The sequence below is a fragment of the Scylla paramamosain genome, chromosome 22 (genome assembly GCF_035594125.1).
Source record: "Scylla paramamosain isolate STU-SP2022 chromosome 22, ASM3559412v1, whole genome shotgun sequence".
In the NCBI taxonomy this organism is placed as follows: domain Eukaryota; kingdom Metazoa; phylum Arthropoda; class Malacostraca; order Decapoda; family Portunidae; genus Scylla; species Scylla paramamosain.
In genome coordinates, this window is record NC_087172.1 from 20380293 (window position 1) to 20405684 (window position 25392).

The 25392-nt window shown below is 37.6% G+C and overlaps 2 protein-coding genes across 8 annotated transcripts; one reads left to right on the forward strand and one right to left on the reverse strand.

Annotated features, from left to right (window-relative positions):
• The first annotated feature begins 2179 nt into the window (after positions 1 to 2179).
• Positions 2180 to 16491, forward strand: LOC135111756 (uncharacterized). 7 transcript variants are annotated; one of them, XM_064025457.1, is made up of 12 exons: positions 2180 to 2313; positions 5279 to 5366; positions 6151 to 6346; positions 6667 to 6811; positions 9929 to 10089; positions 11669 to 11794; positions 12275 to 12379; positions 12503 to 12597; positions 12979 to 13116; positions 13507 to 13611; positions 13877 to 14089; positions 14611 to 16491. In XM_064025457.1, the coding sequence occupies exons 2-12, from the start codon at positions 5298 to 5300 to the stop codon at positions 14788 to 14790; spliced, it is 1533 nt and encodes a 510-aa protein (XP_063881527.1). In that variant the 5' UTR covers positions 2180 to 2313; positions 5279 to 5297; the 3' UTR covers positions 14791 to 16491. The 7 variants fall into 7 exon arrangements, with proteins under 7 accessions (XP_063881527.1, XP_063881525.1, XP_063881528.1 ...); XM_064025455.1 differs by having other exon boundaries at positions 2191 to 2344; XM_064025458.1 differs by having other exon boundaries at positions 2218 to 2236.
• Positions 16492 to 16614: 123 nt separating this feature from the next.
• On the reverse strand, positions 16615 to 25293 carry LOC135111757 (beclin-1-like protein). The gene is made up of 8 exons (XM_064025460.1): positions 25073 to 25293; positions 21423 to 21578; positions 20268 to 20419; positions 19509 to 19715; positions 19171 to 19358; positions 18775 to 19048; positions 18221 to 18441; positions 16615 to 17577 (listed from the first exon to the last, which is right to left on the reverse strand). Exons 2-8 carry the CDS (start codon positions 21529 to 21531, stop codon positions 17457 to 17459), a joined length of 1272 nt encoding a protein of 423 aa, XP_063881530.1. The 5' UTR covers positions 21532 to 21578; positions 25073 to 25293; the 3' UTR covers positions 16615 to 17456.
• Between the last annotated feature and the right edge of the window lie 99 nt (positions 25294 to 25392).

A 25392-nucleotide genomic window follows, 5' to 3' on the forward strand; every position in this document is an offset into this window, starting at 1 on the left:
TTGTACAGCAAGGACAGGGGAGGGAGGGATGGAAACTTGCAGTCTATGTGGAGTGAAAATGACAGACTTACAGAGACATACAGACAGACATAGTGTCATAGGATAAAAAGTAAAGAAATTCAGTTAGATAAAAGGAAAATGGAAAAATAACATCATTCAGTTGTGATCATGTAAAATGATTTAGTTACTGATTACCCTAAAGGAACGATAACGTCTTTAAGTGTGTGTATGTGTGTGTGTGTATATATATATATATATATATATATATATATATATATATATATATATATATATATATATATATATATATATATATATATATATATATACGAGTTAACATTGCAGCTGTCGCGGAAAAATACTCGATTCCCGCTGACGCCAATAATATTGGAGGTATCTGACACTAGTCAGATAAAAAAAAATAGATAGATAAATAAATCCCTTTCACAAGATGGAATGAATCATATCGATTATTTGAATATAGAAAAGAAAAATAAGTCGGTGTTAGACGTACTAAATAGTAACCATCCCCACCCACTTCTTCTGTGCTTCTGCTTTGTCCCTCAGTCACTGTAAGTTCAGAGATCTGCTCGCAGTCTCCTTAATGGGATAGAGACGCGTATTCTGAAACGCTTTGCTCTCTCACCACGACTATTTCCAAGGGCCACAGGGATGATAAGCCTGGTTCTCACGAGTATTTCTCCTTTTAATAATGGTTAACTTGTCACTAGAATAGTAAAAACATCCTTAAAAATCCATGTACCTTCAACCAGAGTCCGTTGAATGTAGCGGAGGTGCGGCGTAGAGGTGTTTCAGAATATGGTCCATCAGAAAACTTCATGAGGGACGTTCGCTGCAGTGAAAGTGTGTGGTGTGTTGCCCGACTATTGACCATCATGACTGTACGTGTGTCAGAAGGGAAGGGGGGAGGGTTGAGGGATGGCTATCACTGACCATCACCATGTCCTCTCAGATTTTTTTTTTTTTTGTCTTACTAACACCAGATAACGGTTTTCTTTCCAATGCCAAGATTTCACTCTGTTCTGTTCTATACACTTTTGATATGTAATGAACGTTTGCATGAGGTAATGTACTATATATATATATATATATATATATATATATATATATATATATATATATATATATATATATATATATATATATATATATATATATATATATCCTTGTTTATTTTTTATCTATTTATTTTTTTCTCGACTGAGCATCCATTTGGTCTCCCCTGCCTGCTCCTCCCCCCCACTTTTTTATTTTTTATTTTTATTCTTTCGGTTTCTTGCGAAACTTAAGACGTAATTTCCATTCTTTGCTAAATTGCTACTACTATTATTATTACTACTACTACCACGACGACGACGACGACGATGACCGCTATTTCTGGTTCCATATTAGCATTTTGTTGCTGAATCACGTTAAATTGGCCAAGTCTGTATCAAATGGTGTGGCACAGTTTCAACATACCGTGCCTTGAGAGAAAAGAGCACTTCACTCCAGGGAACACGCTGTCACGAGGTACAAAGCATGGGTGTCTGGTGTGCACAGCAGTCTGTCGGCCATTGTGTTTTGAGCCAGATGGCCACACACTGCACCGCTGTCTGTAAGACTGTCTTGTGTGATGTTATCTGTCGAAGAATGTAGACCTTAAGAACCGTGGCCTGCCGCGGCTGTGTTGCTCTTTGAACACCACCATTCTTACAGGATGCACACATTATACCAAGACTGTCTTTCGCTCCAACGCCCCCACTCCCCCACCAAAAAGAAAATTATAATAATAATAATGATAAATGAATAAATAAATAAATAAGCAAATAAATAAAAATAAATAAATAAATAAAATATCCAACACAAAGCACACGATTCTTACATATATTCTTGAGCAAATATCTTGGTGTGTGTGTGTGTGTGTGTGTGTGTGTGTGTGTGTGTAGCTGCATTGTATCTATTATATAGCTGTATGAGTCCAATGCTTCCAATACTTTATTAAGACTTTTTTTTTCTTTAGCAAGTAAAAAACATTGTAAGTGCAGTCACATCTATTTCATGTCAGTGTGGGAGGAAGACTGACTCTGACCTCCTTCCTTTTTTCAAAATACACATACTTACAACAATAAGCTTTAATTCAGTTTACAAGGCAGGCACCGGGCGCCGGGCGGCGCTGTTAGAAAAGTGAGGCCCGCCAGTCACGGCAACACGCACACACATACGCATACACCATGTAAACAAACCCAGATGCGTCAATTTTCCCTCCATACTGTTATTAACTTGACCTTGAGGACCAGTCCATATAGAACCGTACGTACATACGGGACAGGAACACGTGGAGGTGAGGGTAGAGGGGCAGGAAGAGCGGGTGTGAGGGTGGTGATGAGGTGACAGTTGACAGGAGCGGCGAGACACACCTGCGGGATGAAAGGGTTAAGGTGCAGTGCTTACCTTTCATTACCTTGCACCGTTGCACCGTTACGGAGACCTGCGGTGGGATAAAAGGGTTAAGGTGGAGTGCTGTGCTTACCTATCCTTACCTGTAGTATTGTCTTGCCAAAACTTTTACTGTGAAAGACACCTGCAAGATGAAAGGGCCAAGGTGGAGTGCTTACCTGACGTGTTGCCTTGGCAGGACTTGCACTATTAAGGACTGTAGTTTGTTTGCTTATTTGCCTGACATGTCTACCCTAGCAGTTGTACAAGTGTGAGATGACAGGTGACAGGCAATGAGACACCTGCGGGATGGAAGGGTTAAGGTGGAGTGCTTACCTTTCCCTATCTGTAACGTTTCCTTGCAAACACTTACTCTGTTAAGTTATTTGTTTGCTTGCCTTCCTAAGTAAAGGAATTTACCTGTTGGGTATCACTGCAGTTTTGGAGCTGCTAAACATTAATGCTTTTTTAAATGTTAATTCATTCATCAGGGCATGTCTTACTTCAGAACAGTGGTGGGGAGACAGACAAGGTCAACTAAACAGTTAAACACTACATGAGCTCCACTAATCATTAAGGCTTGATTTTATCAGTCACATCTTAATGATTGTGTTGTTAAGTATAGAGTAATCAGCCAGCCTTGACTGTACCCCCACCACCACAGTTGTTGTGTGTGTCGAGTGTCTTGTTAGCAGTTTGATTTCCACCTGTCCTCTCCTGTAATTTAACTTTATCAATTTCTCATTGTTATCAACCAATTTTTTTTCTTTTCATAGCTTTGAGAATTATGTAATGAAAGAAAAATTTTGTACTTGCATGTTATGAACTCTGATTGTACCTTATTAAGTTGAACTGTGGCTGGTAAGATCATTTCTCTCTCTCTCTCTCTCTCTCTCTCTCTCTCTCTCTCTCTCTCTCTCTCTCTCTCTCTCTCTCTCTCTCTCTCTCTCTCTCTCTCTCTCTCTCTCTCTCTCTCTCTCTCTCTCTCTCTCTCTCTCTCTCTCTCTCTCTCTCTCTCTCTCTCTCTCTCCAAAAATGGCATGGTACATACCTTATTCTGATTAACAATGAGACAGGTAAACCACACAAAAGCATGCAGACTGAAGTACATTACTAGTTACTGAACAGATGAATGGATGGCCTCTTGTAACGAGCTCATGTTTTCTGTAAACTCAATTATCAGGACCTTGGTTATTTTTCTTATGTGAAGTGGAGAAAGTGAAATCCATCCTTCAGTATGATAATGCAGTTTACAAATAGTCTCTAATGAAATAAAGATTCCACTTTGATCAGATGAAAACAACAATGATACAGGATGAGATAAATACTGTATTGTGCTGAAAGATTTCTTAGTGGTAAACTAGTACAAAAATGTGCATGTCATAGGATGTTTGTGTTACAACTATAAAAGATAAGGCAAGCAAACAGATACTGTTTGTGATAAAGAGATAACATGACAATAGTAAAGCAGATAAGCACACGTGCAGTTGTCAGTTGTCAGAGTGTTGTGGTGGCAGGAGTGTTGATGGTCAAGCTACTAAGCTAACTCATATTGGAGCAACAGAGAGGAACATTTGCTAAAACCTGGAAATATGGTAGCTGCTGGCATGCATCATCCAGCAATTCTTAGCATTCCTGTTATATCCCAACCATGTCCTGAACAGCCACAAGAACCCCATTGCTTGATCAGCACTTAGAGAGCATTGTGGAGGATGTTCAGGCAGAGTGCAATCATGAGTAAGAACAACCCCCAACTGCCTGACTCAATGTCACTGAAGGCAACCATGGAGGAAAAAGCATCTTTTTCCAGCACCACATTAGAATCTACAGATGGAGGCTTGAGGACACAGAACCCTCAGGGGTGCTTGGATATAAGGAAAGTCACTCATGGATCTTTCTCTTCCTCCTCTTGCTACTCTTCCAAGTCTACTTGCCAAAGCTGGATGTCAGACTCATGGCCAGAAAGCAGTATTAGCTGTGACAGGAAGAGTGATATTGTGCTGACCCCTGATGAAGGGTTTAGAGATGAGAGAGTGACTGAGGGGGAGCTGTGGGGATCAGGAGAGACCAGAAGAGCAGATTCTTACCATTCAATTAATCGTGATGTACCAGATGGCTTTATGTAAGTTGTCCCCAACAGGCCATTTGTGTCCATTAGTTATCAAAAGGTAGGCCAGAAGCTGAAAGAATATGATAAGGTTAGGTCTCAATAAACACTAGCTGTAACTCAGGAAGTAATATAGCATGAAATTGCCAAATGTTTACTCATTGTCATGAGTGAAATCTTACTCCCTGCTCAAGGTCATAACATTCAACACAGCTCATGGAGACACTTGAGCCTCTAGTGTTTTGTGTTGATCACTGAAGGCTGGTCTGGCTTGACTTAATGCTCAGTACTTTAAAACTAAGGCACAGAGACATTCAGCAGTGTACAGAATGAAGATTCAATAGACTTGAAGGTGCTGGTGGCACAAATAGTATGAAAAATTATAGGTAATAATAATACATCTACATTTTCCTCTTCCTTGGTATGGCAAAAATAAGCAAAACACTGTAAAAGAGTAGATTTCAAGAACATCAAGTGTAAAGTGTGCTAAGTACTAATCACACCTGTGTTCAAAAGCAAGTTGTTTGAACCTGTCAGAGGTCTACATGCCAAAAGGGTTGCATGGCAAATGTACAAAATGCCTTTTTATCCTTGCTTACTGTTTAAGTATGCATAATTAGTTATTTCCCTCATGCAGGAAACAAACTTTTAATTTCCTTTTTAAGCAGGGAAGTATCATTAATACAAAAATACTTAACATGTACTGTACATATCTCTATTTCCCTGCAACAGATCTGACATACAGGACGTCATGTCTCGGTCACGGTCAGCCTCTCTGGCTTCGCTTGAGTACTACAGAACTGACAATACTGCCTTTCAGGTGGGTGGCTCAGGAGGAGAATAGAACACCTTGGGGGGCAGGCCAGCACATATTGGTGACATGAGTCCCTATGAACCAGGGCTGTGGAGTCGGAGTCAGAAGGAATTTGGTGCTGCTAGAGTCAGCGTCGGAGTTGGTAAAAATGTTCCGACTCCAACTCCGACTCCACAACCCCGTATTCTAAGTATGTGTAGGTGTGATAATGGTGTGTGTGTGTGTGTGTGTGTGTGTGTGTGTGTGTGTGTGTGTGTGTGTGTGTGTGTGTGTGTGTGTGTGTGTGTTTGTTTGTAAGTGTGTGTGTGTGCCTATTTTAAATAGTGTGTTTTGAGTGTTTTTGTGTGTTTTGGGGATATTTAAACATGGTCTTTTTTGGAATCATTATACCTAGGAGTTGGAGTTGGATACACAAGAAATCAAGGAGTAGGAGTCGGAGTTGTAGTCAGATGTTTTGGTTACTGACTCCACAGCCTTGCTATGAATCATGATAAAGTGACATGGGAATTAGAACCAGGCATCACAGTCTAATGAGGCATTGACAGTTCTCACTGTGTAGGAAGAAAATGTAATTTATGACTCCACCTGCTGGCTATAATTTTCTTCACCTTTTAATTTTGAACCTTCAATCCCTTGGCCTGTCTTAGACCTTTGTAGACGATAAAAATTTTTTTTTTTTTTTTTTTTTTTTAAGGAGCATGTTCATATAGATTTGTCTTTAAAAATGCATTAATTCCTTATACCTTTATAGCTGCTGACATAAACCAAAAATTTCAATTGTGTGGCACAGGTGACAGCCCAGGAAAATCTGCAGGGGGCAGCTCCAGGCCCTCCTCCTTTTGACACTAGAAGTGTGCAGCAGTCCAGACGGCTGCCCTACTGGCTGTGGCTCATCATTGCCAAGAGTCTGGGCATCAAGCTTCATCCTCATGACAAACCTATCTTGGCCACTGTGCTGTACACCCTAACTTTTGCGAGTGCCTTAGGTGAGAAAAAAGTATTTGTATGGATGGACAGTAATTATTTTGAAAAGATGTCAGAAGCTCATTGGCTTGTATGGGTTTGCTGTGTGGAAAATAAGTCATCCTCTCCAGGCTGGTCTGCATCATGATCACAACACACAGTACTAGCATGACCATAAATAAACAAGCTTCATGAGTAACTTAACAGTAATTGTTTAGCCACTTCATCATTTTATGTGTAATTCAGTGAGGCTGAAGCCAAACTGAATCATCATTCCATAATTATGTAACATTCTACTGGAAGGAAGGAAATCATACCTCAGACTTTGTTTCTCCACATGCAGGTTACTTCCTCACCAACTGGTGGTTCACAGGGTTTGACATTGCCAGTGACTACACCAAGACAACAATCATTGATGGCAGTGTCAGCATCTTCTACACCCTGCTGTGGGGTGCTCTGGGTTTGTACGCCAACAAGCTGGCATACAAGTGAGTGTGAGACTGAAAGTAATTGGCTATTCAGATTAATGATTCCTTGTCTCACTTGCTTAGGACTGCAAGTGTTAAGTATAAAGCCATGCTTCTTGTGAACTGAGGGGACACACACACACACACACACACACACACACACACACACACACACACACACACACACACACACACACAGAAGGATATCTTTGTTAAAGAAGTGGAATATGGTGATAGGATGGCAGGAGTTTTGGGCATTATAGTTAAAGATGGGATAAAAGAAAAAGAGAAAGATTATTGTCACATATATACCACCCAAGACAAATGCATGGAAGACAAGAAGATGCAAAAGGAGCCATGGAAATGCTTGGAAAATATGATCGGAAAAGCAAATAAGGTATTCCTTATGGGTAACTTTAATTCCAAGAATGTAAATTGGGAGGAGTTGGGACTAGGGGAGTGTGCAGATTTGTGGAGTGAAGAGATAATGCAGTTAGCAATGGTAAATACTTCGGAGCAGTGGGTAGATGAAGCTACAAGATACAGAGAAGAACAGCCTTCAATGTTTGACTTAGTGTTTACCAGGAAGCCAGAATCCAGGCCAAATATGAAGTATCTGCCCCCATTAGGCAAGAGTGATCATGTTATAATAGAGGTTAAATTAGATGGGAAAAAAGCAAAAGACTGGAAAGAAGAATATAGAAATGGCAGACTAAACTATGCAAAGGCAAATTTTGAAGAACTTAAAAAATTTTACGGAAGTATAAAGTGGGATAACTTGTTGAAACAAGGATATACAGACAAAATATGAAGCACTGTTAGATAAATACAATGAGGGAGTCTTTAAATTTGTACCAATATACTAAGTGAACAGAGCAGGCATAGTTGGTATAATGTCAGATGTGCAAAGGCTAAAAAAGAACAAGGACAAGGCATGGAAGAAGATGAAGAAGCAGTGGAATGAAGGAAATAGAGAAGAATATAAAAAACAGTAAATTAATATCTAAGGGTAAGAAGAGAAGAAAGAAACACTGAAAAGGATATGGTGAACAAATGTAAAGAGGAACCTAAACTTTTCTATAGGTACATGAATGGTAAAATGAAACAGAGAGATAGTATTGTTAAGCTAAAAAGAGGCAAAAGGACACATGAAGATGATGAGGAGATGAGCGAAATTATGAATGAGAATTTTAAGTCTGTATTTAAAAAGGAAGCAGATTTTGTAGCACCTACAAGTGGAGTGTCAAATGAAGGGTTACATGAAATTCAGGTGGAAAATATGAACTGTTCAAGCTGTTGAGTGACTTAGATGTTAGAAAAGCAATGGGACCAGATGGTGTCAGGGTGGGTATTGAAAGAATGTAGAGACCAAGTGGTGGATCCAATCTGGAATGTGGTAAATAGTTCATTAAAATAAGGAAGAGTGCCTAAGGAATGAAAATATAGTGCCTATCTATAAAGTAGATGACAAAATGGAGCCACTAAATTACAGGCCAGTATCATTAACTAGTGTCATAGGTAAACTTTGCAAAATTGTAATAAAAAAAACAAATGCCTGTCTATAAAGTAGGTGACAAAATGGAGCCATTAATCTACAGGCCATTATCATTAACTGGTGTCATAGTTAAACAATGCAAAATTGTAATAAAAACAAATGGGTGTAGTATTTGGAAGAAATAAGGTAATTACAGGTAAACATTTTGGATTTTAGATAAAAAGATCATGTTTTACAAATCTGCTGGGCTTTTATACTAAAGTGATTGATGTGGTGTAAGAAAGAGATGGATGGTGGATGCTGTATATTTGTATATCTGGAAACGAAAATGTAGGAGGATTAAGAGGCAAAATATTAAGTTGGATGCAAGACTATTTGAAGGACAGACAAATGAGGACAGTAATCAAGGATAATACTTCAAGCTGGAGCAAGGTAACAAGTGGAGTATAACAAGAATCTGTATTAGCACCAAGTATGTTTCATATTTATATGAATTATATGTAGAGAGGATTAAATAGCTACATTAATATGTTTGTTGATGATGCAAAGCTGCTAAGAGTTATAAAGAGCCAGGAAGATTGTAAGGAGCTACAGAAAGAATTGGATAAAATTTATGCTTGGAGTTTAAAGTAGAAATTTGAATTTAACCTTAAGAAATGTCATGTGATGGAGATAGGAAAAAGTAAGAGACCTACATGGAACTATATAATGGGTGAAGTTACAATAATGAAAAATAATAAAGAAAAGGGTTTTGGGATGATTATCCAGGACAAATATAAGTGGGATTTTTGGCTCCACATACAAGATGTTAAGTATCATTAGAGTGGCTATTACCAACATGGACATGGGTATGATGAAAAAATAATTACAACGATGGTACGCCCCAAGTTGGAGTATGCTGCATTCATATGGTCTCCACACAAGAAGAATATAAGGAAACTGGAAAGAATACAGAGGACAGCAATGAAGATGGTGCCAGAATTAAAGGAAAAGACTTATGAAGATCAACTTAAAGAAATGAGATTCATAACACTAGAAGAGAGAAGAGAAAGGGGAGACTTGATAACAATGTACAAAATAATGAACTGGATGGAAAAGTTAGACAGACAAGTTTTGGAGATGTATATGGATGAGCGAACAAGATATATGAGAGGACATACAAAAAAGATTAAGGAGAGTAAATGTCTCAGTGACATCAAGGAATATAGTTTCCCATATCAAAGCATTGATCTCTGAACTGAAGAGTTGGTTACAGCTGTTAGTGTGAGCAAATTTAAAGAAACATTGGATGGCTGCAGATATGGAGACAGGACAAATGAGCAATAGCTCAGACCCTGTACAATACAACTAAGTAAACACACACACACACACACACACACACACACACACACACACACACACACACACACACACACACACACACACACACACACACACACACACACACACACACACACACACATGAGGTAGGGTGAGGTGAGGATATAAGGAAGGTATAACAAAGAATGGTGTGGAAAGGTCAAACTGTTGTGACTAATGTTTGTAGTTTTTGAGTACTATTCTGCATACAGTAACTTATTTTGAGCATTTTACAGTTTCTGTGTTGGCATGAGAGGTTGTTTACATTTCTTCACTGGTACCAGATTATTCAGCCATAAGAAGTTTTTGGACATGCTTCGTCTGCATTCCAAGACCATCCTCAAGTTGAATGCCTCAGCAGTGCTCTTCACACTCATGCTGCTCATTGCCATCTTCAATGACATCAACGCTTTCCCAGACTTCATGGATGAAACTTGCCACACAGGTATGGGTGATGGGCTGCCCTCCACCAGCCACCAGTGAGGGAAGGGCTTAATGCTGCAGGTGTGTGTATCATGATTACAGATGGGAATGATCATGCAGACAGTTTTGGTCTGCCAGTCAGCCACTCTCATTGTAATTATAAAGACTGCATCATGTGCATCTCATTGTCATGCTGGTTAATAATTTTGTGCAAACATTTCCAGTGATATGGCTCAGAAGAAAATGGATGGAGCTTGAACCCTATCTTAAATTAAAAGATGTAGGTATATAAAAAAAAAAATTATACCCAACTTTTAGCTCCTTGGTGAGATGCTAAGAATTTGTTTCTTGCACCTATTTATTTATTATTATTATTTATTTATTTATTTATTTTATTTTCACTCTTTTTATCTTAGCATCAAAGCATATATTTTTCTTACATACTAGCATATGTGTTCTTTTATTATCATAAAACCCAGCAAAAGTGATAAGCATGACCTAAGACAGATCCCAACAAGCCCTGCCTTGTTTTATTGTTGTGAAATGCATGATATTGTGTTCTGAGTTGTGAGACAAAATTTTTGTGCAAATTTACAATGAAGATTTATATCCCTGGAAGGTAGCCAGCATTTTACAAAATTTTGAAATTTCATGGTTGTTCCACTTAAATGAAGGTAGCAGTTATGTTGCTGCCTCATTTTGTAGTGTCCAGTTATCTTATTTGCCTTAAGTAGTGGATGTCTTCACTGGGATGTAATTTTGCATTAATATTCTCTCTCTCTCTCTCTCTCTCTCTCTCTCTCTCTCTCTCTCTCTCTCTCTCTCTCTCTCTCTCTCTCTCTCTCTCTCTCTCTCTCTCTCTCTCTCTCTCTCTCTCTCTCTCTCTCTCTCTCTCTCTCTCTCTCTCTCTCTCTCTCTCTCTCTCTCTCTCTCTCTCTCTCTCTCTCTCTCTCTCTCTCTCTCTCTCTCTCTCTCTCTCTCTCTCTCTCTCTCTCTCTCTCTCTCTCTCTCTCTCTCTCTCTCTCTCTCTCTCTCTCTCTCTCTCTCTCTCTCTCTCTCTCTCTCTCTCTCTCTCTCTCTCTCTCTCTCTCTCTCTCTCTCTCTCTCTCTCTCTCTCTCTCTCTCTCTCTCTCTCTCTCTCTCTCTCTCTCTCTCTCTCTCTCTCTCTCTCTCTCTCTCTCTCTCTCTCTCTCTCTCTCTCTCTCTCTCTCTCTCCTATGCCCAGTCTTGTATTGGTATGCATTGTTTTGACTCTTCCCTCTATTATCATTTAAAATATTGCCATATCTTGAGGTGTTCTATTCCACACAAAACAGAAATGTTCAGATAACTTAATGTATGCTTGTGGATGCATTTGTATTGATGATATTTCAAGCAAACAATGGAGTTAATATGGCACCAAGAAAGAGAGTAAAGGTTTGCTATACCCTCTTGACAGGTAACTTACAAACTTGCCTGTGTTTTGTTAAGTTTATAAACCTGTGTTGCAATTATGTAAACACAAAATCACAAAAGAGAAAAAAAGAACCAAGTAACTGTAATAATTTACCTTGTCTTTTAGTTCTGCTTCCTCCTTAATCTTATCCTTATGTTGTTCTCAGTTGGTGTGGAGGTGGTGGTATGCAAAGCCCGCTACATGTTCCGAGTGGTGTATTCCATATTTGCTGTGATGTGGAACTACCTTGTCGCCTTCGTGCTTGTGTCCACCTGCCGCACCCACGTCATAGGTAGGAGTTCACTGAGATTGTCAGGTTCAGTCACTATGCTTGAACACAGGACTGAGCTCCATCCTGCATGAAGTGATGGTGATAGCTCTGCACTCTTCAGGACCTTGGCAAAAAAAAGTCACCTGAAAGTACCAATTAGTTGTGGTGGTTTACTGTTTTCGTTCATTAACTAGGTAAACCATAAGTGCTTCTGCAATGTAATATTCCTAGAATTTCCTCTTGTTTTAAGTTGCCTGTTTCAGCTTTTATTAAACTACATTTATTTGTGTATTTATTTTGTTCTTTAATTATGATGCACTGCTTGTATTATAGGGCTGTTTGTATTATAGATATTTCTCTCTATAATGTAAAAAAGTATATTTGTGTAGTTCTCATACTTTTAAGGACTTTGATAATTCTACTTACATATGTATAGTCTACGTTCTTAGTGGAGATCAGTGCCTCTGACTTGCTTCACAGTTACTGGACTTGTCATTTCAGGAATACGAAGATTCATGAAGACTCTTGAGAAGGATGCACGGATCTATGAGTCCAGATTCATGGGGCAGGCACAGAGCATCACATCAGAGAGACCCGTGCTAGAAGGTTGGTAGCTTCTCAGTTTGATTCTATGGGTGACCATTCCCTGATAGACTGTTGCTTCTGGTGGTGTGTGCTGTTTGAAAGTCCTGACTATAAAGTAACAATGTCTTTTTTTTTCTATGTCAGAGTACACATGGGTGGATGAGGACTACCTGGAGGAGTTGGGTGAGCATGGAGGTGGTGACATGGATACTGGGTCATCCATCATGATTTCCAGGCAGGTAGGCAAGCCTTCATCACTTGTCTTCTGCGTATTGCGGTGACAGGATGAGTTTTTATAATAATGGTAATGATGGAAAATGGTAATTGTTGTACTAGAAGATAGGATAAGATGTAGTTATAATTGTAATAGTAACAGATGATGGTAGTTGTTGTAAAAGTAATTGTAGCAGCAGAAACAGTTGCTGTATTGATAGAAGTAGTAATAGTAGTAGCAGTAGAAGTAGTAGTAATAATAGATATCAGTAATAGTTCTTTTGAATCAAGAAAGATACCAAAATGAGTTGCAAATAATTCAATATATTCTTGCATTTTTCTACATATACATGATAGAGCTTTGATAACATGTGTATTTCTATTTACAAGACATTTTTCCTTCATAGAGAAACCGAGGAAGTGTTGAATTCAGTGACCCAACAGGAGAACCAGAGGCAGCCCAAGCATCTGTTTCGTCCATGGCCAGCATCACACCCACCGCCAGCACCCAGTCCTTCCACTCCGAGCCACTCCAGACTAGCAAGGTGGCAACTCAACAACATTATCATTTACTTGGTGCAGAGTGACAGTCATGATTGATTTTAGCATTTTCAACTGAATGAAGGGCACTTTGTCTGTTTCTCTGTTTTATCTTTATCTGGTGCAGAGTGACAAGGTTATGATTGTTTATAGCATTTTGAACTGAATGAAGGGCATTTGGTCTGTCTCTGTCTTGCCTTACTTATAACATCACCTGGTATGGGTTGGGATGTCATAGAAGATGTAATTTATATCTTACTGAGTGGTCCTCCATGTTTTAGTTTGGTATAATAAGGGATTTATTGATTATTTATTTTTATTATTATAATTAATTAATTAATATATTTATTTATTTTATTTGTTTTATTTTGTTTTTTATTTTTTTTCCTTTGTAGATTAGCTCAAGTGGCAGTTTTCCACCACCCTCAGAAGCACCACAAATCAGACCCTTGGCAGTCATGAGCAACTCAGAGATCCTATTCAGGTTCTGGAAAATACAGGTGGGTGACTGGACCAACTAGAGATGAAGTGATGTATTAGGTTTTTTTTTTTTTTTTTTTTTTTTTTTTTTTTTTTTTTTTTTCAGTAACTGGGAAAAGTATATTCAGTAACAAAGTTAAAGTGACTGATTAAAAAAAGCTTACCAAGGCACCATATTAACATCTGTCTGTTGCTCTTGGCTCAACAAACTATTGCTGGTATTTATATTTTGTTCTATTTATTTCTACTTTTGTACTGTACGTACTTACTGTCGTCTTGCTTCAGACCCGGCTCAGAATGTCATCAATGGCACTGCAGCGATGGATGATGTCTGTGCTGGCATTGGTGGTTATGTGGCTGGGCATGAATCTCATTATTTGGCTTAATTATGAGCCCACCCTCATTGACATGGCCAACTTCTTCCTTCCATTGGCTCTCCTTCCTCTCCTGGCCTCAGCTTATGCCGAAGTGAATCAGGAAGGCCTGCGTGTCTTGAAGGTGTGTGTTTCTCCAATTATCATGAAAAAGGCCTCAGCTACACTTCTGTGGTTGTGGCTATGTTTATATCAACATTTATGTAGTTTTACTTTAATTGATGTACACTTCTCACCTCTTCTGCTTCTTGTCTATTTGAGGTATATGTTTATATTTCTTATAGCAGAAGCTGTACTTCTATGTCTGTTTTTTTTTTCAAGTCTTTTCATTAACTTATGTAATTAGGTGTGTGTGTGTGAGAGACCAATACTTAGTGACAGGTTTCACAGTTAATTTTCCATCATGTTAAACTACATCTCACCATACTTTTGTCTTATCCTGAATGAGTTTCTTAGACAGCACCAGACCTCCATCTTCCTATAGGGTTAGAAGAAAGTACACTACTCTGCTTGTTCCTATTTTGTAAACATATGTAGGCTTTTAATGTGATTTTTGTATTAGTTCTATAAAACTATGAGTACTTTAAAATTTCCTAATAGATTAAAGAAGTGTTTTTTTTTTTTTTTTCCATTTTTGTTTTGTAGTTCATCTGCCCACTGGAGGAAAGATTGCACATGATATTTGTGCTACAGAGCTCACCACCACTGCAGATGACAGTGTATGGATTCACACTCTCCTATTCTACCATCACTACTGCAGCATTTGGAATCCTCTTGGCTTTTGCTTCCAAGGTTTTGATTCAAGAGATATCTGGATCCAGTTAGTCATTTGGCTCCAGTAAGTATGACCTGCATGACAGGTAAGGTTGTGTGCCGTATAGATGCTTTTAGACTGCACAAGTATTACATGTGGCTGTGTAACTCAGTGATGTGCTGCACTTCTTATGAGTCTACTGTAAGTAGATCATATATTCCTTTTAGTAAAAGAAACATTGATAGGATTTTTAATCAAATCCATCTAATCATGAGTATATGTTTATATTTAGTAGATATGTATTCTAAGTCGTCTGTGAGTCAGTTTTATTATATGATGATTTTCACATCCATGAGCCTGAACAATCATGCCTTGTCTGTGAATCGACGTAATACATCACAATTTTCCCGGTGTTTCATCCCAGCGTCCATCAGACTTTGGAATACACTTCCCACTGAGATTGTCAGTGCTAGTAATTGTGAAACTTTTAAAAACTTGTGAATACCTTTCTTTTCTCTCAGCACTCTACCTACTAGATCTTTCCAAATCTTCCTATTCTATGCTTTCTTCCCATTATTAAACCTTCAGTTATCAGTGAAGTGCCACCCACTGGGCCTTTGGGCTTATGCATTCGTGCTTTCCAGTGGGTTGCCTTTGTAGATTCATATGATAATAATAATAATAATAATAATAATAATAATAATAATAATAATAATAATAATAATAATAATGCCTTGAAGAGTTATCCTTATGTAAATTAAGCTGTTACTGTCTGATAAATGTGTATTTGTACTGAGAGTGACCAGGTTTGTTGCTATGATTAAGATATTTTCTATAAACTAAGTCTCAATAACTCTTCGTTTGTGAATACTTAAAAATAAGATTCTCCCACAAAGGAAGTTCTTGCCTTATAAAGAGCAGGATTTTAGTCTTCATTGTGCAGCTTTACTGAACACTCATGTAGAGTAATGTAAGGTAATGCTTTCATAACTAATGTCAGTCCTCATGTACATGTATCTTGTAAAGTTATCTGTTACCTGTGGAATAAATTTGGGTCACTTTAGTTGTTAATGGCAAAACTCTTGGAGTGACATTATTTTAAGTCTTGCATCCATTTTGGTGCTGGATGCCACACCATTTTCTACATCTTGTTACCTGATGTTCATCTTTTACTTGCATAATAATGTGATTATGTTTACTCTTATTTATACAACCACAATGTAAATCATTTTGGCATCTCATCTCAACTACTTTTAACAGGCTCTAGTGGAACACATCTGACATTGATGTGCAAACCAGAGAGGGAAATGTTTCAGTATTTGTACTTCCATGTTTCCATGATACTGCTCTTAAAATAAGGAGCAACTGAAACCTTAAAAATGACATCCTATACTGATATGTGCTGGGACAACATCCTCTTAAAGAGGGATACCCAAGCGATATATTATCATAAACATGCATCTAGCAAAGATAGAGCCTAACCTTTATTGAGAGTCTGTTGTGTAACCATATCTGTTTCTTACCACACCACAGATGTGGTTTATTCCTACTGCACCATGATAGGCCCATCACCTTTCCTGGATCTAGTCCAGTTAACTGACTGCCACCAGATGCAGGCAAACATAATATAATGGGTGTAATGATTGATCCAAGCATCATTATCGTCATCATCATCATCATCATTCTCTCTCTCTCTCTCTCTCTCTCTCTCTCTCTCTCTCTCTCTCTCTCTCTCTCTCTCTCTCTCTCTCTCTCTCTCTCTCTCTCTCTCTTGCTACAGAAGTTCAGGCACATCTTGCATCAGTAATACAATACTAATGATCAATATTATGGAAACAAAATTGCTCACAAACCACAATATTTTTTTGTGTAGGTGAAGAAAAGTTGTCCCAAAACTTGGTAGATTAATGTAATTCAAAGTCACAAATATGTTATATAAATCACAGTATATCAAGCACAAGTTTTAGTAGACAGCACATTCACTTTGGTTTACTTATAGTTATTTAACAATACCAAAATAATGACATCCACATTAAAGCAAAGAAAACCCTCTTTTTTTTCATGTGACAGCAGCACAATAAATTTATGTGCCTCTGAGGAGAGTCTATCACTTTGGGAAAGTTATCACCAACAGAGGCACTTGTGAGGTGATGTGTGATATGCGGGTAAACAGGGGAGATGAATTGCAAAAAAATGATTTATTCATGAAATTCAAGAACTGTCAACTTGATTGTAGTGTAAATTTGTTCTGTGGTGGATCCTTACATGTGTGTGTGTGTGTGTGTGTGTGTGTGTGTGTGTGTGTGTGTGTGTGTGTGTGTGTGTATATATATATATATATATATATATATATATATATATATATATATATATATATATATATATATATATATATATATATATATATATAAAACATTTTATAAAGGAAATTGGTTTGACAGTCCATGAATAAGGTAACTGCACAAATGTATAATAATATATTACTGTTATCACAGTATTCTTATGAGTCTTTACAGTCTATGTTGTAGCTGCAGTTTTCAAGAGGGACTTTGTTTTCATTGCATTGTCCATACAGGTGCATACATCAATAATGACACCAGCTTTAAATATTCCATTGCCTGCCAGTACAGAAACTTGTGTGTACTTGTCTTTTTAAGTTAGAAAAAATCAGATTTGTGTGTTTGCTGTGGACAGTGTCCCAGCATGGGATGATCAGGAAAGATGACTAGTTCCACCCCTAGCTTGTGTCCCCAGGGGTACCTGAGAACAAGGTGGAGGCCCAAGTGACTCCCCATTTCAAGTTTGTCAGCAGGAACTTGAGTGCCTTAGTCCACTGCTCCTCACTGTTGAACTGCATCCTGTAAAACCAATGTTACATTCCTTAGGCAATAGTTATATGCTGGACAATCTGTAAATATATATAGTTACTGGAAATTTTTCTTCTTTGTGATTAACAGCTGAATGTCAGATATTTTATATATATATTTATAATGAATAAAATTTTAAACATCTAAGTTGCATCTTTTGTCTTACTAATAAACTGTATTTATAGCAAATCAACTCATTTTTTAAGAATTTTGAGCCTTAAATATTAGTTTGTAAAATGTACCCTTTTGATAAGTTACTGCCAAGTCTACATCAAAATGGCAAAGAGGTGATGCATAAAGTGGCTCACATAATGATATAACATACAAGTGCTTTCAACCCACTCATGCACCATTGCACATCAGCAATTCTGGTCATTGTAGCAATAAATATATTGTGTGCATTAGATTCTTTCCAGCAGGCAGCCACAGGAACAAGTCTAAGATTATTTCAGTATTAGAATGGTTCACTATTGCCATACAGTGATCTCATCAGTTCTGTGGCACAGAAGATCCACCATTCACCACCTTTACACCACCACACTGCTGATATGTGTAGTGAATTCAAATACATTTAAATACAACAATAATATAATTCAGGACTAACTATCCAACAGAGCTATGTTGACTCACTTACTTAATTGAGAAAGAGTTATTAGAATTGTCCTCTATAAAGTTCTTGTTAATGCGATAAGGAAAGCAGAAGCAGCCTTTCTGTGGTCCCTGAGCCTCTACATGTTGCTGAAATTCTGCCTGACACTCCAGGAAGGCAGACATTCCAGCATCAAATTTAGTATCCCACAAGAACTTGAATCCACCAGATCCATACAAAGGTAATTCCTTGTTCTCTCCCACCACCTGTTGAGGGAAGACCTGATCACTCCTCCATTTAAGGACGAATAATTACAGTAGAAGATTGTGTTGATAAAAATAAGAATGAGAAAACCATTGCAAACAAGAATTATATATACACAGTAAAAGTTCATGATTCATTTGTCAAAAATGGAAGTTTATTAAGTGGTTTCCTAGCAATGTTGTCTTTTTTGTTACAATATTCATGTGTGTAAGATATTCTTCTATTTTGGCCACACTTAAGATCTCATAAATGCAGCAATCAGCACTGGACTCAAGAACAGAATTGGTTCTCCTACATGATAATAAGTATGAACACTCAAAAATATAATTACTTGCCTCAATGTAAGAATGATTACCAAAGGGCACCAGTCTGTACTTGGAAAACTTGAGTCCAATCTTCCGGGCAAGGGAGGCCAGGAGCAGGACAGTCTGGCCCCACGCAGCATTAATCTCCTGCCAGGTGACAGTGACGGTGGGCAGCCGACCCAGCCGCAGGTTGTTGATTGTGCCAAAGTGTCCTGAGTGCCAGATGTGGAAGGTTGTGTTGAAGATGTTAGTCTTTTTGAGCCGCTCCAACTGACCTTGTGTGTACTTCATTTGGTTCTTCAGGCTGTGGCAGAAGGAAAGCATAAGTGATATTAGCTGTATCTTACTATAAACTCTATTTCACTGATGAAGCAGAGCACAGGAGATTCTGCTGGTATATCTTTCTCAGACAAGGTGACTCCTTACCTCCGATTCTCATCCTCCATAGCTGTGAGCTGAGACTTGTGGGTGCAATATTCTCTCCAGTATCTTTCCTCTTCCTCCTCCAGACGTTTCTTTTCTTCCTCATGCCTTTTAAGCACCTTCTCGGCTGCCTTTTGTTCTTTCTCTACCTCTGCCAGTTCCTCCACCAGCCGCTTCTCTTCCATCTCCAGCTGCAGGAAAAGTAATTCATGAAGCAAAGTCTTGCATTAAATCTTTCCAAGTAGAAATATCAGAAACTGTCATCTTATTTTCTCATATCAAGCATCCCAAGGCAAATATACTTCACTGAAGATTATACATTTGCACCACTCATGGCTCACATTTTCCAGCTCATTCTCCAAGGCAGAGACATCTGTTTCAGGCATGCCACTGAGGGAGGCAAAGAGCTGGTGGCAAAGCTGGGCCTGTGTCTGAGTACGGGACAGTGTAGTGTCCATCAGGTCAAGCAGGGCATCAGTACACTCCTCACACAGGGGATGGTCCAAATCACTGTTGGAGCTGACCAAATCAAATAGGCCTGTTGCTACCTGAAAGATAAAGTACAGCATCACTGTTGGCACTCATGTTACCTTCTACCATATCCCCTTCTTACTGTGACTCAAAACTCATGCTGACCTAGAAACCTAAAATAATAATGGTTTTTAGGGTTTTATTATACTTCATTATGTCATTACCTGTTCTTTGGAATTCTCAGATGGGACTAGAGTTAAAAGCACATTTTTACTAACCCTACAACAGCACCATCACCATCATGAAGACCTGCAGTTTTCTAAATGGCCTCTATAATGTACTATGGGTAAAAAAAAATATCAGTGCATAAGGGGTCTGATGAATACCATAAAAATTTGGTCAATTGCTGGTCTCACACTATGTTTTTGTTTCCTTCATTCTGTACAATCATAATGTTTCCCATACAGTGCACAGACATTCTTTTTACCTATAGTGCATATTACAATATACAAATGACCTTGCTAACAAAGACTTGGAGATAAAGAGAACAGACAAATTATGACAATAAAAAAAAAAAAAATGGAAATGGCAGGAATCACAGGACCCTGATTGAATGGCACTTTATTCACCTTGAGGGGCTGAGTCTTCTCTGTGTCCCCAGACTCCCCAACCAGCGTGAAGCCATGGTGGTGTGGACCGGAGTCTGTCAGCTGCAGGGGAGGCACCAGCTTGTCTATCTCTGATGGGTCAAACTCCACCTCCTCCCCACAGTAAATGGGCACTGAAAATTTATTTATTTTTTTTAGATAATTAGACATGAGTAACAGTTTACGAGTATTCAAAGTTATGAGTAACTTAATACTTTCTGCTTATTAATAAATGAGGAATTTTCATTTAAAGACAAATACCTGAAACAAATATTTATCAAAATAAAAATAAAAAAAAAAGCACATTAAAAGATTCATAATCTACAGTTGATCTCAAATACCTAAATCATGTATGTTTTGAAGAATGTCAACTATTTATTGTTACAATTCATCTGTGTGTGTGTGTGTGTGTGTGTAATGACCCACATATAGGCCATAAAAGTCAGTCTATGATAAGATTCCAGTCAGTTCTAAGGATGCCAAGTACTAAGCACCTGAACCTTATCCTTCCTTCTTAATGTGTAACAAAGCTCTTATGTTGACATCTGCTTCTTATAGTTCTAATTATGTATATAATCATATATAGAAGCAAAGTATTGAACAAAGAAATTTGCCTAAATATACATTCTTATTTTTCTGAACTGATTAGTAAATTAAAAATTAAAACCAAATCAATGGCAAGACTGATAAAGGCACCTCAAAACCACACCACCTCTTACTGAAGTGTGTAATCATTTCATTCTTAAACAGACCAGTGCCTCAGTGGTAAATTCTATCATAAGAGAAAAATACAAATAATACCTTGCACATTCCTAAGTCTTATTATTCATAGTACAAAAAAATATGATTACAATTGAAATGCAGGAGGAATACAAGATATCATTCACAAAATTAAACAAAAAATATGAATGCAAAATTAAGATGTTAAGAATAAAAGTTAGTTCATACTATTACTTTTAAATCAAAGTTTACAATGATAATAAAGATGATTATTAAGTTAGTCACAACTTCCTTTCCACTAGGTGCTGATGGGCTAAGAGTGTGAATGACATGTGTATGAGTGTATCTTGTCTAAGCCACCCCACGTGGGATTGTTGGCCTGGTATATAGACAGGTAGAAAGACAGTCATAACTCACAGGCCAGTTCAGCCAAGGTGTGTTCATTGAGGTGTGAGAAGGCCGGTTCCAGCTGAATAGGGTTGAGGCAGCGCTGGCACACAAAGTTGACTGTCACGCGTGGGTCCATGGCAGCAGGAAGCAGCAACACGGCACAATCACACCCACTCACTACACCTGCAGTGTTGGTTTTAATGAAACTGAAAGAAGACTATAGATAAAACACAAAAAAAATGCTGATAATACTTTACAGAAGAACTGATTAACAAATGGCTGGTGAGTGATAGCTCATCAAACCATAGAAATAGAGTAAGAAGAGAGATGTTATGAACAGTCTTAGGGCCAATTTCACAGTCACTTGGTAACATTCCCAAGCAAGAGCCTTACCAACTTGGTAACAGGCATTACCAACACCTCAATCTGATTTCACAGTTGTTGTTTTCATGGTTTCAGTGATTTCCAACCTGGTAATGATCATAACAACTGAATCATAACCTCTGATTCGGTAATGTTGGTATGCTGGAGCCCCTTATTAGACAAAATGAGTCAATTCATGACAAAAGAACTGACCACACCAGCACTAAAAGAAAGACAGAAAGGCATGGAAAATTGAAACATATCACTGGTGCCTCCAACACACCATATCCATCCACTGCAAACATGGTTACATTTTGTGATTTAAATTCTTCCCTTTGAATATCTGCCTAACATTCACCAAATTATGCACATGCCAACCAGGCACACAATAAATAATTAATTTCTCTCTTCCTCAATGCTGTACACATATATTGTTAGATTGAAATATTTCAGGTACTAATTTTGAGACAGTGATTATTTATTTTTCAGCAAAAATATGATGCTTTTTTTTTAATCATGATCTACCCATTGAAAAGATTAGCAATTAAATTAATGAACTGAATTAATCTAAACCTAGCATAATGGAAGCAAGCCTAGCCCTCTGATGGAAATGGTAATATTATTTCAGTATTATCTAGTATTTCTCTTAGGTGACAAATTCCATACATCCTATGCATATGTGAGGAATATTACAATTTTTAACCAAGGAGGTGTTGCAGATGAAATAAGGGTGATGGATAGTGAAGTTTTCATCAGCTGGTGAAGTTAATTCATACCACCATCCAAATTCTTCTTAAATTTTATTATATTACTATTATAACTTACAAAATGTAGGTTGTATTGTTAAAACATTTTAATTCAGGAAGTAATACAAGTACAAGAGGATAAGAACTTGTGATATTTGCAAGGAATAAATGCATTGGTAAGCACCATTGTAGAGGCCCAGCAGCTCCCAAGCCAGCATTACCAAACATTCCAATTTCTGGTAAGGATCAAAACAAACAAAGCTGCAAAAAACGTCTGTGAAATCAGATATGTTGTTGATGGTGGACATCACCACTCATTGGTAACAATCATAACAATAGGAAGCAACTGCGAATAGGCCCTTCGGGCTGATTTCACAGTCACTTGGTAACACTCCCAACACCTTGATCCGATTTTACGGTCATTGTTTTCATGGTTAAGGTGATTCCCAACCTGGTAACGATCATAACAAAACGAATACCTCTACTTCAGTAATGTTGGTATGCCGGAGCCCCTTTATTAAACAAAATGAGTCAAGTCATGACAAAAGAACTGACCATGCTAGCACTAAAAGAGAGAGAGAGAGAGAGAGAAAGGCATGAAAAATTGAAATACATCATTGTGCCTTCAACACGCCTTATCCATCTACTGCAAACACTACATTTTGATTTAAATTCTTTCCTTTGAATGTCTAACATTCGCCAAACTCTGCGTTTGCCAATCAGGCACATAATAAGTCATATATTTCTCTCTTCCTCAACACTGCACACATACATTGTTAGATTGAAATATTTTGTTTTTTTATGGAAATAGCCCTAGCCTACTAATTTCAAGATAGTAATTATTTATTTCTTAGCAAAAATATTATTTTTTTAAAATCATGATCTACCAATTTAAAGGATTAGTGATTGAATTAATGAACTTTATTAATCTAAACCTAGCCTAATGGATGCAAGCCTAGCCCTCTGAAGGAAATGGTTATGTTATTTCAGTATAACCTAATAATTCTCTTAGCTGAAAAATTCCATACACCCTAAGCATATGTGTGGATTATTACAGTTTCTAACCAAAGGAGCATAGTAGATGAAATAAGGGGGCCAGGTAGTGAAGTTTTCATCAGCTGGTGAAGTGAATTCACACCGCCCTCCAAATTCTTCTTAAATTTTATCATATTACTATTATAGCCTACAAAATGTTTTTGTATTGTTAAATTATTTTAATATACATACAATTTAGGAAATAAAAGAAGTACAAGAGGATAAGAACTTGTGATATTTGCAAGAAATAAATGCATTGGTAAGCTTCATTGGGGAGGCCCAGCAGCTCCCAAGCCAACGTTACCAAAGGTTCCAATTTCTGTTAAGGATCAAAACAAACAAGCTGCAAAAAACGTCTGTGAAATCAGATTTTTTGTTGGTGGTGGACATCACCACTCACTGGTAATGATCACAACAACAGGAAGCAACTGTGAAATAGGCCCTTAGTGTATAAAACCAATCTGATACTTCTGCTCAAGGTGTTGGTAGTGAGTGTATACTAGAACAAAAATATTATGTTCAAAGCAGTTACTTTGCCAGTTGCAGCAAAAGAAGTTCTAAAAATCATTTCACCAGCATCCTCATTCATTGCATTGACTACTACTGTGTGATGCAAGCTACCTGCTGACAATCCCAATCAGGAAGCTGCAACAGAAAACAAGACTATGCAAGATTCAATTTATTCTGGTGGCATTAAGAGAACCAGAGTTAGAGAAGAACCCATGTATCAGTATTATCTTTTTTTTTTTCCCATTCTATTTGACATCTGTATAGGAAATGGCAATATGTGGATCTTTTTTTTTTTTTTTTTTTGCTGGGTATCTGCATTAGTACTGGTACCAGATGATACATTAATACCTGTAAAGAAATTTACTATGTCACATAAGACATAACATCCATGTTATCAAACAAACACTAAATACTTTAATATATAGGAAATTGGGATAACATTAAAGTAACATTAGTGTTTTCATCTAAAGGTTAGGTTATATTAGTTAGGTTTAATTCAGTTAACTTCACTGCTGATTCCTTCATTGTGTAGATTATGACTTGAAAAGCTTTATGTTTTCACACAGAAATTAATAACCAGTCTTAAAATTAGTAGGGTAAAGTTAATTCCATAATCCCCCAAAACTGTAACATTTATTCAGAAACATGTCTTCTCATTCCTTGGGAAAATATTTAAATGACATTAACATTTCCATCCCAGAGTTAGGGTAGGTTAAATTAATTCAGTTCATTAATTTTACAGCAAAATCCTTCATTGTGTAGAAATGCTTATAATGTTTTGTCCGGAAATAAATGATCACTCTCTTGTCCTGAATAAATAATAACTACAAATTAATAAACTAAAACTAATTCTATAATCACCAAAAACTGTACCATTCATTCAGAAACATGCGTTTTTTTTTTTCGTTTTTTTTTTTTCGTCCCATGTGTGTGAATGGAAGGGAGGAGGTTCATCTGACCTTTGGGAAGCTACAGCCAGGAACCAATCTCAGCCAACCTCTCTTATTCCTACGCAGTTCTTACCTTTTCCCTAATGAAACAGTTCTCATGAGGAATGGACAGGCTGCCAGTGTCTGCTATAACCGAGGCCAGCTGGGTGTAGCCCGTTCATCAGTCAGTCAAGGTAATGAGAGCTGAAATACAACACAAAGAACTAAACACGATAAACTCTGAAATGTTTCCTTTCTATCAACAGCACTACCCAACTCGCATCTTTCCAAGGCTCCTCCTCTTCCTTCTCTGTCTCTTATGCATGTATTTTTCTCAACATGTGTAGGTTTTCTTCGCATTTTGTCTTAATTTTCCCGTTTGTTTAATAGCATCGTCAACTGTCAACTTTTTTT

Coding starts and splice junctions, on each gene's coding strand:
- LOC135111756 (XM_064025452.1), top strand. CDS start 4,152: ATGTTCAGGCAGAGTGCAATCATGAGTAAGAACAACCCCCAACTGCCT. Junction 5,367..6,150: donor CTGACAATACTGCCTTTCAG/GTGGGTGGCTCA, acceptor TGTGTGGCACAG/GTGACAGCCCAGGAAAATCT. Junction 6,347..6,666: donor AACTTTTGCGAGTGCCTTAG/GTGAGAAAAAAG, acceptor CTCCACATGCAG/GTTACTTCCTCACCAACTGG.
- LOC135111757 (XM_064025460.1), bottom strand. CDS start 21,531: ATGGACCCACGCGTGACAGTCAACTTTGTGTGCCAGCGCTGCCTCAAC. Junction 19,359..19,508: donor TGGAGAATGAGCTGGAAAAT/GTGAGCCATGAG, acceptor CTTTTCCTGCAG/CTGGAGATGGAAGAGAAGCG. Junction 18,442..18,774: donor GTAATCATTCTTACATTGAG/GCAAGTAATTAT, acceptor TTCCCTCAACAG/GTGGTGGGAGAGAACAAGGA.